This window comes from Mixophyes fleayi, chromosome 2 (assembly GCF_038048845.1).
Source record: "Mixophyes fleayi isolate aMixFle1 chromosome 2, aMixFle1.hap1, whole genome shotgun sequence".
Taxonomy (NCBI): domain Eukaryota; kingdom Metazoa; phylum Chordata; class Amphibia; order Anura; family Limnodynastidae; genus Mixophyes; species Mixophyes fleayi.
The window spans coordinates 269,872,470-269,885,120 of record NC_134403.1 but is presented as its reverse complement, the minus strand read 5'-3'; the positions used below and the strand labels follow the sequence as shown (position 1 = coordinate 269,885,120).

Sequence of the window (12,651 nt, the reverse complement as noted above, 5' to 3'; positions counted from 1 at the left end):
GATCACAAAGTCCAAATATGCAAATCAAAAAAATCTCATATGGGCTATGAGAGTGGCAGCAAAATTGTTATCCACCATTAGACAAAAGAGGCACTAACCAGATCATCACAGGACTTGATGTACAAATATGAACTTTATTAAATGTAACAATATAAAAAAGCTGCTATAAACTAGGTATACTGTCACAAATAACCTATAGTGCTAAAATAAAGTACAGCCAAAGACATAATGTATTAGGCATACAGGAAAATTAAAAAGCGAAATAGATAAAATTTGCCATCAGACTACAACATACACTATATGGACAAAAGTATTCGGACGTTTGACCATTATACCAACAGGGACTGTAATGACATTGTATTCAAATACATATACTTTAATATGGAGTTGGTCACCTTTTGCAGTGATAACAGCTTCCACTCTTCTTTGAAGGCTTTCCACAAGATGTTGCAGTGTTTCTGTGGGAATTTGTGCCCATTCATTCTGTAGAGCATTTATGAGGTCAGACACTGATGTTGGACGAGAAGGCCTGGCTCGCAATCTCTATTCCAGTTCATCCCAAAGGTGTTCGATGGGTTTGAGATCTTGGCTATGTGTGGGCAAGTTATTCCACACCAAACTCATCAAACCATGTCTTTGCAGACCTTGCTTTTTGCACTGGGGCACAGTCATGTTGAAATAGAAAAATGCCTTCCCCAAACTGTTTCCACAAAGTTGGAAGCATAACATTGTCCAAAATGACTTTGTACGCTGTAAGATTAAGATTGCCCTTCACTGGAGATAAGGGGCCTAGCCCAAACCCTGAAAAACAGCCCCATACCATTATCCCTCCTCCACCAAACTTCAAAATTGGCATAATGCAGTCAGGCAGGTAATGTTCCCCCGAAATTTCCCAAACCCAAACTTGCCCATCAGACTGCCAAACAGAGAAGCGTGATTCGTCATTCCATAGAACACGTGTCCACTGCTCCACAGTCCAGTGTTGGTGTGCTTTACATCACTCCATCCGACGCTTGCCATTGGTCTTGGTGATGTGAGGCTTGCATGCAGCTACTTGGCCATGGAAACCCATTCCATTAAGCTCCTGCCACATAGTTTTTGTGCTCACATTAATGCCAGTGGAAGTTCGGAACTCTTCAGCTATGAAATCAGCAGAGCGTTGGCGACTTTTACGCACCATGCACCTTAGCAGTCGTTCACCCCGCTCTGTTGATTTTACGTGGTCTTCCGCTTCGTGGCTGAGTTGCTGTTGTTCCTAAACGCTACTTTCTAATAATATTACTTACAGTTGACCGTTGAATATGTAACAGGGATGAAATTTCACAAACCATCTTATTGCAAAGGTGGCATCCTATCACAGTATCGCGCTTGAAGTCACTGAGCTCTTCAGAATGACCCATTTTGTATCACAAATGTTTGCAAATGGAGATTGCATGGCTAGGTGCTTGAATTTATACACCCCTGGCAACGGGTCTGATTGAAACACCTCATTTCAATAATTAACAGGTGTGGGCAAATACTTTTGTCCATATAGTGTATAACATGAGATAAATAATAAGTGGGGTTCCCACAGAAAACAATCAATTGTTAGAAACAGGAATAAGATATAGAAAACAAAGTAGCATTCTGATAGAGGTGTTGCAGATAAGAATATGAAATGGAGATTTCATTATTATGGTAAATACAAAAATGATTGATTTTGCTGGATAATGTATAATGATTCAATACATACAATAGAATAGTAAAAGTGAATTATTGGTAATAACAAAGATCCAGGTGTTTGATTAATTAGCTGTTAATAAATGTACAGGACTGAGAAGAATTCAGATGAAACCATTCTATTTAAAAATGCTACTTTCCTCCCCCTGGTATTATGTCGTCTCTCTCTCCCACTTCTCATGCGAGAGGCATCTCGGTTTGGTACCGACTCTTGATGGTTCCTGTGGACAGCAGAGATCTCTCGGTGCAGGGGATTTGGGAGAAAGAACTAAATTTAGATATTTCACCAGAGGTCTGGTCGAAAATCAATCAGAATATATACAAAATGTCAAAGTGTATTAACCATTCAGAAATGCTTATTAAAATGATTCACAGGGTGTATCTCACGCCAGACAAACTGCATAAAATCTGGGCGTCAGAAGCTAAGTACTGTTGGAGAAATTGTGGGGAAGTTGGAACGCTTATACACGTTTTTTGGAACTGCCCTAAGCTACAACCTCTTTGGGTTGAAATTTTCCAGCTAATCACCCAGGTCACTAAGGATGATTTATCCCAATGTCCGGCTATGGCACTTTTACACCTATATCCCCCTCATCTTCAGCGTCATAATCACTATGTGGCTTGGCACATACTCATATCAGCCAGAGCCGCAATAGCTCAAAGCTGGAAATCCCCCTTGGTTCCATCTCTTACCAAAATCATCAGAAAAGTACAACACAGCTATGAGATGGAAACCATAGGCTTTAACTTTTCCTCAAGAGCTTCCTCGCCCCTGGTTAAATGGTTTACATGGTACGAATTCTTTTCAAAGTATAGACCTGTGTCTGCTACCTAAATCTCCCATGCTGTATACCCCTCTGGAGGGTAGATGTCCTGTTCTCAAAATGTGCCTTTATGGTTGATTGGGGTCAATACGGCCAGTCTCCGACTCCTGCCCCCCTGTCTGTCTCCCTCCTCCTCCCCCCCTTGAAGTCTTTGTCTTATATGTACTTGAATGTTTTCTGTGTTATTGTTTTTTGTTACTTTTTTGATGGTTTATGGGCAGTTCTGTTTGATTTATTGAATCTACATTATGCACTGTACTCTGTGGTAACTGCTATGTTTGTTACATATTCTTTTACTAAAAACTTAATAAAACCTTTTGAGAAAAAAAAATATGCTACTTTCATACAGTACATAACAAATGGAAAAAACGCTGGTTAAATAAATTAAAGAGCCAAAATTTTTAGGCCATATGTAGTTCCAGAAAAGCTCAGGAATAAAGAGGTGTCCTAAGGAACTGCAAATGCTGTGATATTTCATATACAAATATCTGAATACTTTCCTGTCAGTGTAAGAATTATGTAAAAATAATAATGAACATTTTTAAAGGTAAATAAAAGTAGAAAACAAAATTAACTGTAGCATTAATCATGTGGAAAATACATTTTAAGATCTAGAACCCAAACAACACATATGTAAACTAGAGGGGCTACAGACAGTGAGAAGATGGATAGGCAACAATAAAATGGATTGGAACTTCCCACCCCCAGTTTTTGTAACAATAAAATGGATGGTCAATAATAAAACAATAAAAATATATCACGTACCTAGCATATAAAAATTCAATCAAATTTATTACAACATATAAAATACTGAAAATGATAAAGAGAATTATGATAAACAAGGCTATACTATACCAATATTACACTGGTACAAGTTAAAAAACATAGATATCAATTCCTTGTAGGATAGACACTGACGTACAAATAGAACAGACAAATAATAGATTAAGCCCCTAGTAAAAATTACCCGGCTGGCATAAAGTTTTCAGAGACCTATAGCAGCAGTCAGTATGCTAATTAACATGCAGTGCCTATGAGCTGACACCAGGGAGCAGTGTAGACTATCATTAAGCCTTCATATAGTGGTAAAATGATTCAGAGTGAGATAAAGCCAATACTTCAAAGTAGCGAGGTTATAATTATCATCCCTGTTAGCAATGGACGGATAGGTATCCACTTGAGTCTTGTAACATTTTGTAGAAAACTCCATAGATGATGAAAATGCACTCCTTTTCAGGCTAAATAACGCTCCCATCTGGCATCAGGTAAAGTAAATCCAAGAGATGTTTATAGTAGATGTTTAAAGATCAAAGTACAAAAGTAGCAAATTCCATGATTAGTATATTCCTGACATATTTCTCTGACAATCTACTCTCAAACCTCCAAGGAACTGATGTTTAAGTTTTATACCAATGTAATGTTGGAAGTATAACCTTGATTAGCATGTTCACCATCCCTTCTCTATCCTCTCACTGTCTGTGCCCCCTTTATTTTCTCCTTGTTAAATTTTTTGTGGGTTGGCATTACCACTTGAGTGGCTGTGTAATATTACCCTAAAGCCTCTGTGTTACCCTTATTTAAGTATGTCAAATAATTTATTTGTACCTTTAATACATAAAATTAAACATTTAGGGAAAAATAAACAAAAAACAAAACAGGACTAACCTATGCATGTAGGGGAAGTAGAACTCCACCTCCCGTCAGCTGTGCAGGATACAGTCCTTGCACCAACAAGTTCTAAACCCCTTTTACATGAAAATGTTACAGCATCCGCATACATGTACTCATCCTTGTAGGGGTTAAATGATCCATCAGTAGGTGTTTCTGGTGCAGAACAGATAACAGCTGAAAGAAAAATAATAATACATTTGAAACGTACTTGCGTGGGACACTCAGAAACAGCCTTTTACACCAGTTTTAAAACTTTTTTATATAAATTTTTTTATTTAACTGCTTTTGGATGTTAATTTGTTGCTGATTTACTATCTTTACCCCAGGCCAAATGTAGGATGGATTCACCATGGAAACCAAGCATTCCTGTGTTAGCAAAGCTACACTCAAAGCAGGTGGGTGTCTGGTATCAGTGAAGAACTTGAGCTAAAATATCTGCCCAAAACACACATGGTCAGGACACTGAGCAATAGGGTTCTTTACTGGGGGCTGAAACTAGAGTTAGATTACACCTCTGCCTCACCAGCCGGCAACAGGAAAGCTGCCTGTACAGCTTCCTGTCAGAACCAGGGTGGACTACTGGAGGGAGTCTGCCCTGAAGAATGGTGTCCCGTTATCTGCCTGTGCAGAGCGACTGTGGTCCAACATGTTCCCTGCTGTGTGACCAGAGTGGTTTCCAATTGCTTGACACCTGGGCATCTATTATTGGGAGTGGTCTTTAGACTGTGGGCTCTAGTTGCTGGGCAGACCCTTTTGATCTCTGGCTGATGAGCTTCAACAACTTTTGTGATTGACAAACTGGAGCACCTACCAACCTCTGCTCTCTGGTGGACATTTGGGACTCTGTATTTTATCCAAGTTAACTCATTTTTTTGTGTGCCATCTTGTGGATACTTCGGTAGGCACCTCAAAATTTGAGTGTGTGTTTTCTGGGACTAAACATTTGTAGACATTTTGCTTATATTGCCCCATTCTCCCGTTACTTTGTCTTCAGCCTATTGCGAGCAACCTGTGAACTTTATTAAAGTGTATGTGTGCAAAGACTTTCTTGTTCTGTGTGTCTTTCTTCCAGGCAAGCCACTTTTCATCCTTTCGCTGGGCTACACCATTTCAGAAACTTTCCTGTGTCACCTGTTCTGTATACCATGTTAACTAACACAACCAAAATAAAATAACAGAGATCATTGTCTATGGCAGTTGTAGTGGACATAAACAATTCCTTTTTTCCAGCCGTAGCTATATATCATGTAGTTAAACGTTTAACAAATAAAATAGGGATTATTATAAGAAAATGGCAAATAAAAACTTAAAATTTTACTTGGGATTTAGTGAATCCATGCAAAGAACCCAACAGTCCAGCATTCATTCCTTTCTAATACAAAGAAGGATATGATTCAAACTCTCAGTGGGATTGTCAATGTCCCTCCCTCACATAAATGGGAAGTTCACAGTGAAGGGTTTTTGGGAACACCACTGAGTTTGTGAAACAGGCAAGTCTTAGTAGAAGAAGAAAGAGCAACATTGGTGTTTTTAGTGGGATCTGACAGATTGGGGGAATGCCACATTTAAGATTAAATATAACGTCGAATTTTTAATCTTTATAGAAGTTAAGAGCTTTGTGTGTCTTTGATCCTGTGATTTTGGACCCAAATAAAATAATAATAATAATACATTTAAAAAGTAAATTTGCACAGGAGATCAATCTCCACACTACATAACTCATAAGTAGACCTAGATTGTTTTCTTATCACTTAGGGCTTAAGCTTGGTACACACTACAGCTTTTTCAACGAATTATTGCACCAATCACACAATAAACGACTGTTAGGCCCCATATTGCATTAGTGTGCATGCTCCCACGCAGGGCCGCCGAGAGGGGGGGGGAGCGGGTACTAATTACCCGGGCCCGGCATGTCAGGGGGCCCGGCCCGGGCCCTTGCGCTGCTGATTTTTTTTAATTTTTTAATTTTTTTTTTCCAAACGTTTTTTTTCCTTTCCTTTTTTTTTTTTTTTTGGCGGGGGTGGGGGGGGGCTCGGTCGTTGGTGGGGGGAGCAGGCTAGTTTAAAAAAAAAAAAAAAAAACATACTCACCTGATCGCGGAGCCGGCATCCCTCCTCTCTGCTGCTCTGTGCTCTATTCAGACTGTCTGAATGCTGGGTGTGATGTCATCATGTCATGCCCAGCATTCAGTCAGTCTGGAGCAATGGAGCACAGAGCAGCAGAGAAGACCAAGAGAGGAGAAAAGGTAAGTGAAGGGAGGAAAACGAGGGGGGCACAGAGGGGTTAAAAAACGGGGGGGGGGGGGGGCAGCATGACAGAGGGGTTAAAAAATGAGGGGGAGCACAAGGGTTAAAAAACGGGGGGGCAGCATGACAGAGGGGTTAAAAAATGAGGGGGCACAAAGGGGTTAAAAAACGGGGGGGCAGCATGACAGAGGGGTTAAAAAATAAGGGGGGGCACAGAGGGGTTAAAAAACGGGAAAGCAGCATGTCAAAGGGGTTAAAAACGGGGAAGCAGCATGTCAGAGGGGTTAAAAAATGAGGGGGAGCACAGAGGGGTTAAAAAACGGGAAAGCAGCATGTCAAAGGGGTTAAAAACGGGGAAGCAGCATGTCAGAGGGGTTAAAAAATGAGGGGGAGCACAGAGGGGTTAAAAAATGGGAAAGCAGCATGTCAGAGGGGTTAAAAAATGAGTGGGGGCACAGAGGGGTTAAAAAATGGGAAAGCAGCATGTCAGAGGGGTTAAAAATTGAGGGGGGAGCACAGAGGGGTTAAAAAACGGGAAAGCAGCATGTCAGAGGGGTTAAAAAATGAGAGGGGCACAGATGGGTTAAAAAATGGGAAAGCAGCATGTCAGAGGGGTTAAAAATTGAGGGGGGAGCACAGAGGGGTTAAAAAATGGGAAAGCAGCATGACAGGGGGTGAAAAAATGAGAGGGGCACAGATGGGTTAAAAAACGGGGCAGTATGGCACAGTGGGGTTAATAAACAGGGGTCAGCATGGCACAGTGGGGTTAAAAAATGGTGGGCAGCATGACACAGTGGGGTTACAAAGGGGGGGGGAGGCATGGCACAGTGGGATTGAAAAAGGGGGGGAGCAGCATAGTATAGTCTGATGAAGGGGAGCCAGATGAAGGGGGCAAAAACAGCATGGAGGGCACAGTGTGATCATAAGGCATGGCGATGATGAAGGGGCACATTATTGTAATATTGGAGCTGGAGGAAGGCCTAATTATTAATCGTGGGTGCTATTGATTTAACGCTGGGGCTGGCTGTAATTTTCTAAATGTAGCCATTTTTTTTTCAAAATAGGTCCTTCAACATTTCTGGATCCGGACAAGCCACAACTAAAGAAAGCAGCAGCCACAGGTGGAGAAAGTGAGAAGAACAGGTAGGAGAGAGCAGCACAGTGTGTGAAATGTTGTGATTCTAGTAGGGACAATACCAATTTTTGGTGAATGTTGTGTCCAATGTAAGGTGTAGGCCAAGACTGAACTGTTTGTGTACACACTGCATTGTTTGTATACTACCCTGTGGTGGTAGATGTCCTGAAAGTCAGGAGTGCTTAAACATATGTGACGCTCCGGCGAATTGAGAGCCTAGTGGTTTTTATGTTAGCCACGCCCCAATGGCACGTTTGCCACGCCCCCAAATGCATGACCGCACCTCCCAAAATTTTTGCACTGCCGTTTGGCTAGCCACGCCCCTGAATATATGACCATATACCTAATCTTTTTTGCGCCGCCTTACGGCGGCGCAAAAAAATTTTGGGGCTTACTTCACTATGAGGGGGGCCCCATGAATTTGTTGTACCCGGGCCCTGAATTCTTCTTGGCAGCCCTGCTCCCACGATAATGTTTTATCACATTGTATCGTTTGAATTGATTTTGTAAACTGACTAAAAATCACTATGAACGATGGAATGAGGTTGTGCAAATGTGGAAGTGTGCATGCACTCACGACCAGCAGTGTAGGCAGTCTCCATAGAGTGTGCAGAGTCACAATCTTTTCAGCAGATGGTTATGAGATATGAAGAGCACAAATCTGAAGGTAAATTGTGTAGGTGAACACATAAATCTGCATCCTCATTGGGACTTTTAATTATTGGAAAAATTGTTAGAGAAATTGCATCTGCAGTTGAAGTTTCTATAATGTGTATCCAGCTTTGTGTGGTAGTTGAACAGTGCAACAAAAATAGCAGAACCAATGCATTTCACAGCTTGTACTTTACCTTCACAATCAGGGAGTACATTGGTCCAGACGCCATTTGCTTGGCAGTCTCTGTAATTTCGTTTGCTTGATAAACGGTAACTAAAACATGGGATAAAACAGAAAATGTTTATGTATCTTGAGAAGCTAATCTTCTAATGTCTAATTTGTTCTATTAATAAATACGTATATAAGAATACTTTTTTGTGTCAATCAACGGTACACCCAAATCAAAGATGTGTCTTCTTCAAACTGTGTGTTGACTGCAGCGGTGGATCGGGAAGGGGGGGCGATTGGGGCGACCCCCCCGACCCCCCAGCAGACTGCTGCCTCCAGTGTTTTAACTAAAATCTCGAGCAAAATGAAAAAACAAAAAAAAACAAAAGCCACAAACCGGAAGTGTGAAATTGGAAGTGACATCAATCTGAAAAATAATAATAATAGTTAGTTGTATAGAGCTATACAACTAACTATTATTTTTATTATTGTAGATTTGTAGGACGCCACAGTGCTCTGCAGCTCCATACAGTAGGGAAAACAGTGCATACATAAAACAGGGACATACAAGGTAGACAAAAAATGCAGACATTAAAACAAAGGGCGAGCTTACATTCTAAGTGGAAGAGGGCACAGCTGAAACAAGAGGAGCAAATGTGGCTCAGAGTGGAGATTGGGATAGTTGTGAGGGTGCATTAGTGTGAATAGTGTTATCAAGGATAAGGTCACCTCTAAAAAAGAGATGGGTTTTCAAAGAGAATTTAATGATTTGAAGGCTGTGGGAAAGTCTGATTTAACATGGTAGAGAATTCCATAAGTGGAGAGCAGCACGGGAGAAGTCTTGTAAGCGGGAGTGAGAGGTGGTTACGAGACAAGGCACAGGTCAGAGGTAGATCTAAGAGGGCGGGAGGGAGAGTATTTTGATATGAGATTTGAGATGTATGCAGGGGTAGTGTTGTTGAGGGCTTTGTAGGTAAGGGTGAGTAATTTGAATTTGATTCTGAAGGACACAGGGGGATCCAGTGTAGGGATTTGCAAAGTGGTGCAGCAGATGTGGAGTGGTGAGAGAGGAAGATCTAACTAATAGAGGTCAGTTGTTGTGATACTAGAAACAGCAGGCAGACGATGCAAATGGCATACTTTTGTTTAGTTTTATCACCACAATTAGCTTGTGTTGCTGGCACATCTGACAATAACTTTGAACAGGTGCAAACATTTTATATATGGATAATTGGATTTCTTTTTTTAATGGACAATTTACCAGACAAAAATATTGCTATTCATTTTGATTAAAGACATAAGCGTTTGTCCTTATTATTAGTTTTTAAATAAAAGTAAGAAATCCTATAGCAACACTAATCTACAATACAAAAACTAAAATTAAATGTACAGTATGAAAATGCATTGCACATCTAAGGCTCATTCACATGCATCCACTGTGCTTTTGCAATCCAGCACATAGAATTTAACTTGAGAGAGGGGGGAGAGGGAGAGGGGGGAAGAGAGAGAGGGGGAGAGGGGGGGGGAGAGAGAGAGGGGGAGAGGGGGGGGGGGAGAGAGAGAGGGGGAGAGAGAGGGAGAGAGGGAGGGGGAGAGAGAGGGAGAGAGGGAGGGGGAGAGAGAAGGTGGAGAGAGAAGGACTAGGGTCAATTTGATGGCAGCCCATTAACCTACTAGTATGCTTTTGGAGTGTGGGAGGAAACAGCCCCTGGTTGACTGTATGTAAGTATTGCAAAACTTTGCACCGTAGGACCACCATTACAAGCAATTCACCTTTGAAGTCTATGGGTAATTCCCTGATAATTGATTGCTTATGATGTAGAAAAACTATCTAAAGGACCAATCAAAGGATCAATCCTAAACAATGTTCTCTACAACACTCTCTTTAGATAACCCCTAATTATGGCACAAAACCTCCATACACTGTAAAACAACTACCACAAACTTACCTGAAATTCATAGTCTGTACTTCATTTTTTTCATTTGATACATGAAGGTAAAACACATTGTGCAGTGATATGCTGACATTCTACTGAAATTTTGCTGAAAAGTAAAGTTTACTACATTTTACCTCTCCTTCACAAAAAAGAAGAACTGAAGCCTGTCACGATCAGCACTCATCTGAGACTTTGTGAGGTGTGTGTAACAGAGGGTTCATCAAAAAACAACCACCTAGTCTGTCTAAAATTATTAAATCCTTCCCTATCTATGCCACACACTAGGTTTGCTTTATCATTTATGCCACCGCCAAGGTTTTTGTGAACAGCTGACACTCCTATTTAGGAAGCCTTAGGTTCTCCCTTAAAGCTAATCTATCACAATTTACTTTAATTAGAGTGAACATAAACCACAATGTTCTCTCTTGTTTTAACTATGTAGCGTTTTGACAAAACTGATGCGTGAATTCGTAAGAACAGAGACTTGAAGTTATTAAGTGTAATTTAATATGAAAAGTACATCCACAGTGCTTAAAAAAAAATAACAATAATGATACACAAATATGTAATGCAATGTTTTCTTGTAAAATAAAAAGGATAAACAGAATTTATAACTCCCGAATGATCAAGTGTTCTGTTGTTGGGAGAAGTAGAAGATGGGACAATCTTCAATATTAGATTTGACTCCCAAAAAAGTGAATGAATCCTTAGAGTAACAGTACAGTTTTTAAAATTAAGCCGCTGGGCCCACAGCCCCACTTCCTGTGATGTCAGAACTAAAAGCCTGTGTAGATGCAAATTAGGGTTTTATGACTCTTGTTGCAAAGACCTCTTCTATTCAGGATTTTTTTTACCCTGTGCTAACTTTTCCCCAGAATGGCTTACAGATATATTACCTCCACACAACAGGTCATAAGTTTCCCTTTCGTCTGCATACCACAAATGCCTCCTTTAAGTATGATACTTTCGAAAATATGCATTTTCCTATGACCCTATTCAGCCTAACTTTGTCATTAACTTATAACCCTGTCTTCGCAGTTAACATGTCCGTATTTGAGGCATATCACTGTCCTAAAATAGACATTTCAAGGGCTTCCCTTTTGAGACCTGCCATAAATCCGTACAAGGTGCTAGTCCGTAACCATGGATCTTGGACTCTCTTATCTACAAGCATCATCTGAGGAAAACAGAGGAGTTTAACATAAGCAAACACATTGATTTAAACAGCTACTTGAACCCATGTCATGCTATTACTAGGAATGAACTCACAAACACATATTTGAGGTTTAATAACAAACAAATCGCAGTGGTTCTACAGGTAATCCAAAAACACCGGTATTGCAGTGTGGATGTATAAATGATTTTATTAAAACCAATAACATAAAATAAAATATCATAAAAATGACCAATACTCAATAGGCATATACATATGTAACCATCTAAAAGAGGAGTACTCTATTGAATAGGTGCACCTATATTAAAAACTTGGATCCAATCAAATCAACTCCTCCGGAAATATGATGGAATATACTGTGTCAGAATTCAATTATTCCTAATCACACCGAAATTCTAGGCAAAGCTCATATCAGTAAATCCGTATATTAACATGAGGAATCCAGACTCAATGAGATATTGATAGTGGGGATAGACAATTCCAAAGGTGTCAGTATAGAAATCACTTCAAATCTCCAGCACCTGGGCTAGACAGTCTTACGCCCGGTACTTACCGGGCGTTATCATATTTCCGGCTCCAGTGAACACCTGACTGGCAGAGTAGACTCCGGGTTGTGTTGTGCTGGCTGGAGGGGTTCCTAACATTATAACCGGCCCACTCACGGAGACGAGGTTAGAATGGATGCAAGTGGATCCACACCGTCTCCGGCACAAACCCTAGCAGGCCACGTTGAGTCCTTGTATCAGATGATGCAGGGATTGGCTGAGCGTATGTCTGTTCAAGAAGAAGCCACAAAAGCTTCACAACCTACTCCAGGTCCCATCTGTGAACCCAAAATGAACTTACCAGATCGGTTCTCCGGAAATAGAACCCTGTTTCGGAACTTCAGGGAGAGCTGCAAGCTCTATTTTCGGATGAGACCCCGCTTCTCCGGTTCAGAGCAGCAAAGAGTTGGGATTATTATTTCCCTTCTGCAGGGTGACCCCCAGTCCTGGGCGTTTTCTTTGCCGCAGACCAGTCCGGCCATGCAGTCCGTAGACTCCTTCTTCGAGGCATTGGGTCTACTGTATGATGACCCGGATCGAGTGGCCTCCGCGGAAGCTCATCTACGGTCCTTGAAAC

General features: G+C 40.9%; 1 protein-coding gene across 3 annotated transcripts in view; it reads right to left on the bottom strand.

The window, feature by feature from the left end:
- The window catches only part of LOC142138998 (C4b-binding protein alpha chain-like), a 104,166-nt gene that overhangs the window by 44,155 nt on the left and 47,360 nt on the right, over window positions 1-12,651 (bottom strand). For all 3 annotated transcript variants that reach the window (XM_075196210.1, XM_075196211.1, XM_075196212.1), the window contains exons 6-7: window positions 8,444-8,523; window positions 4,209-4,388 (exon numbers count right to left, since the gene is read on the bottom strand). In XM_075196210.1, coding sequence (XP_075052311.1) covers window positions 4,209-4,388; window positions 8,444-8,523 — 260 coding nt within the window. The remainder of the gene's footprint in view (window positions 1-4,208; window positions 4,389-8,443; window positions 8,524-12,651) is intronic.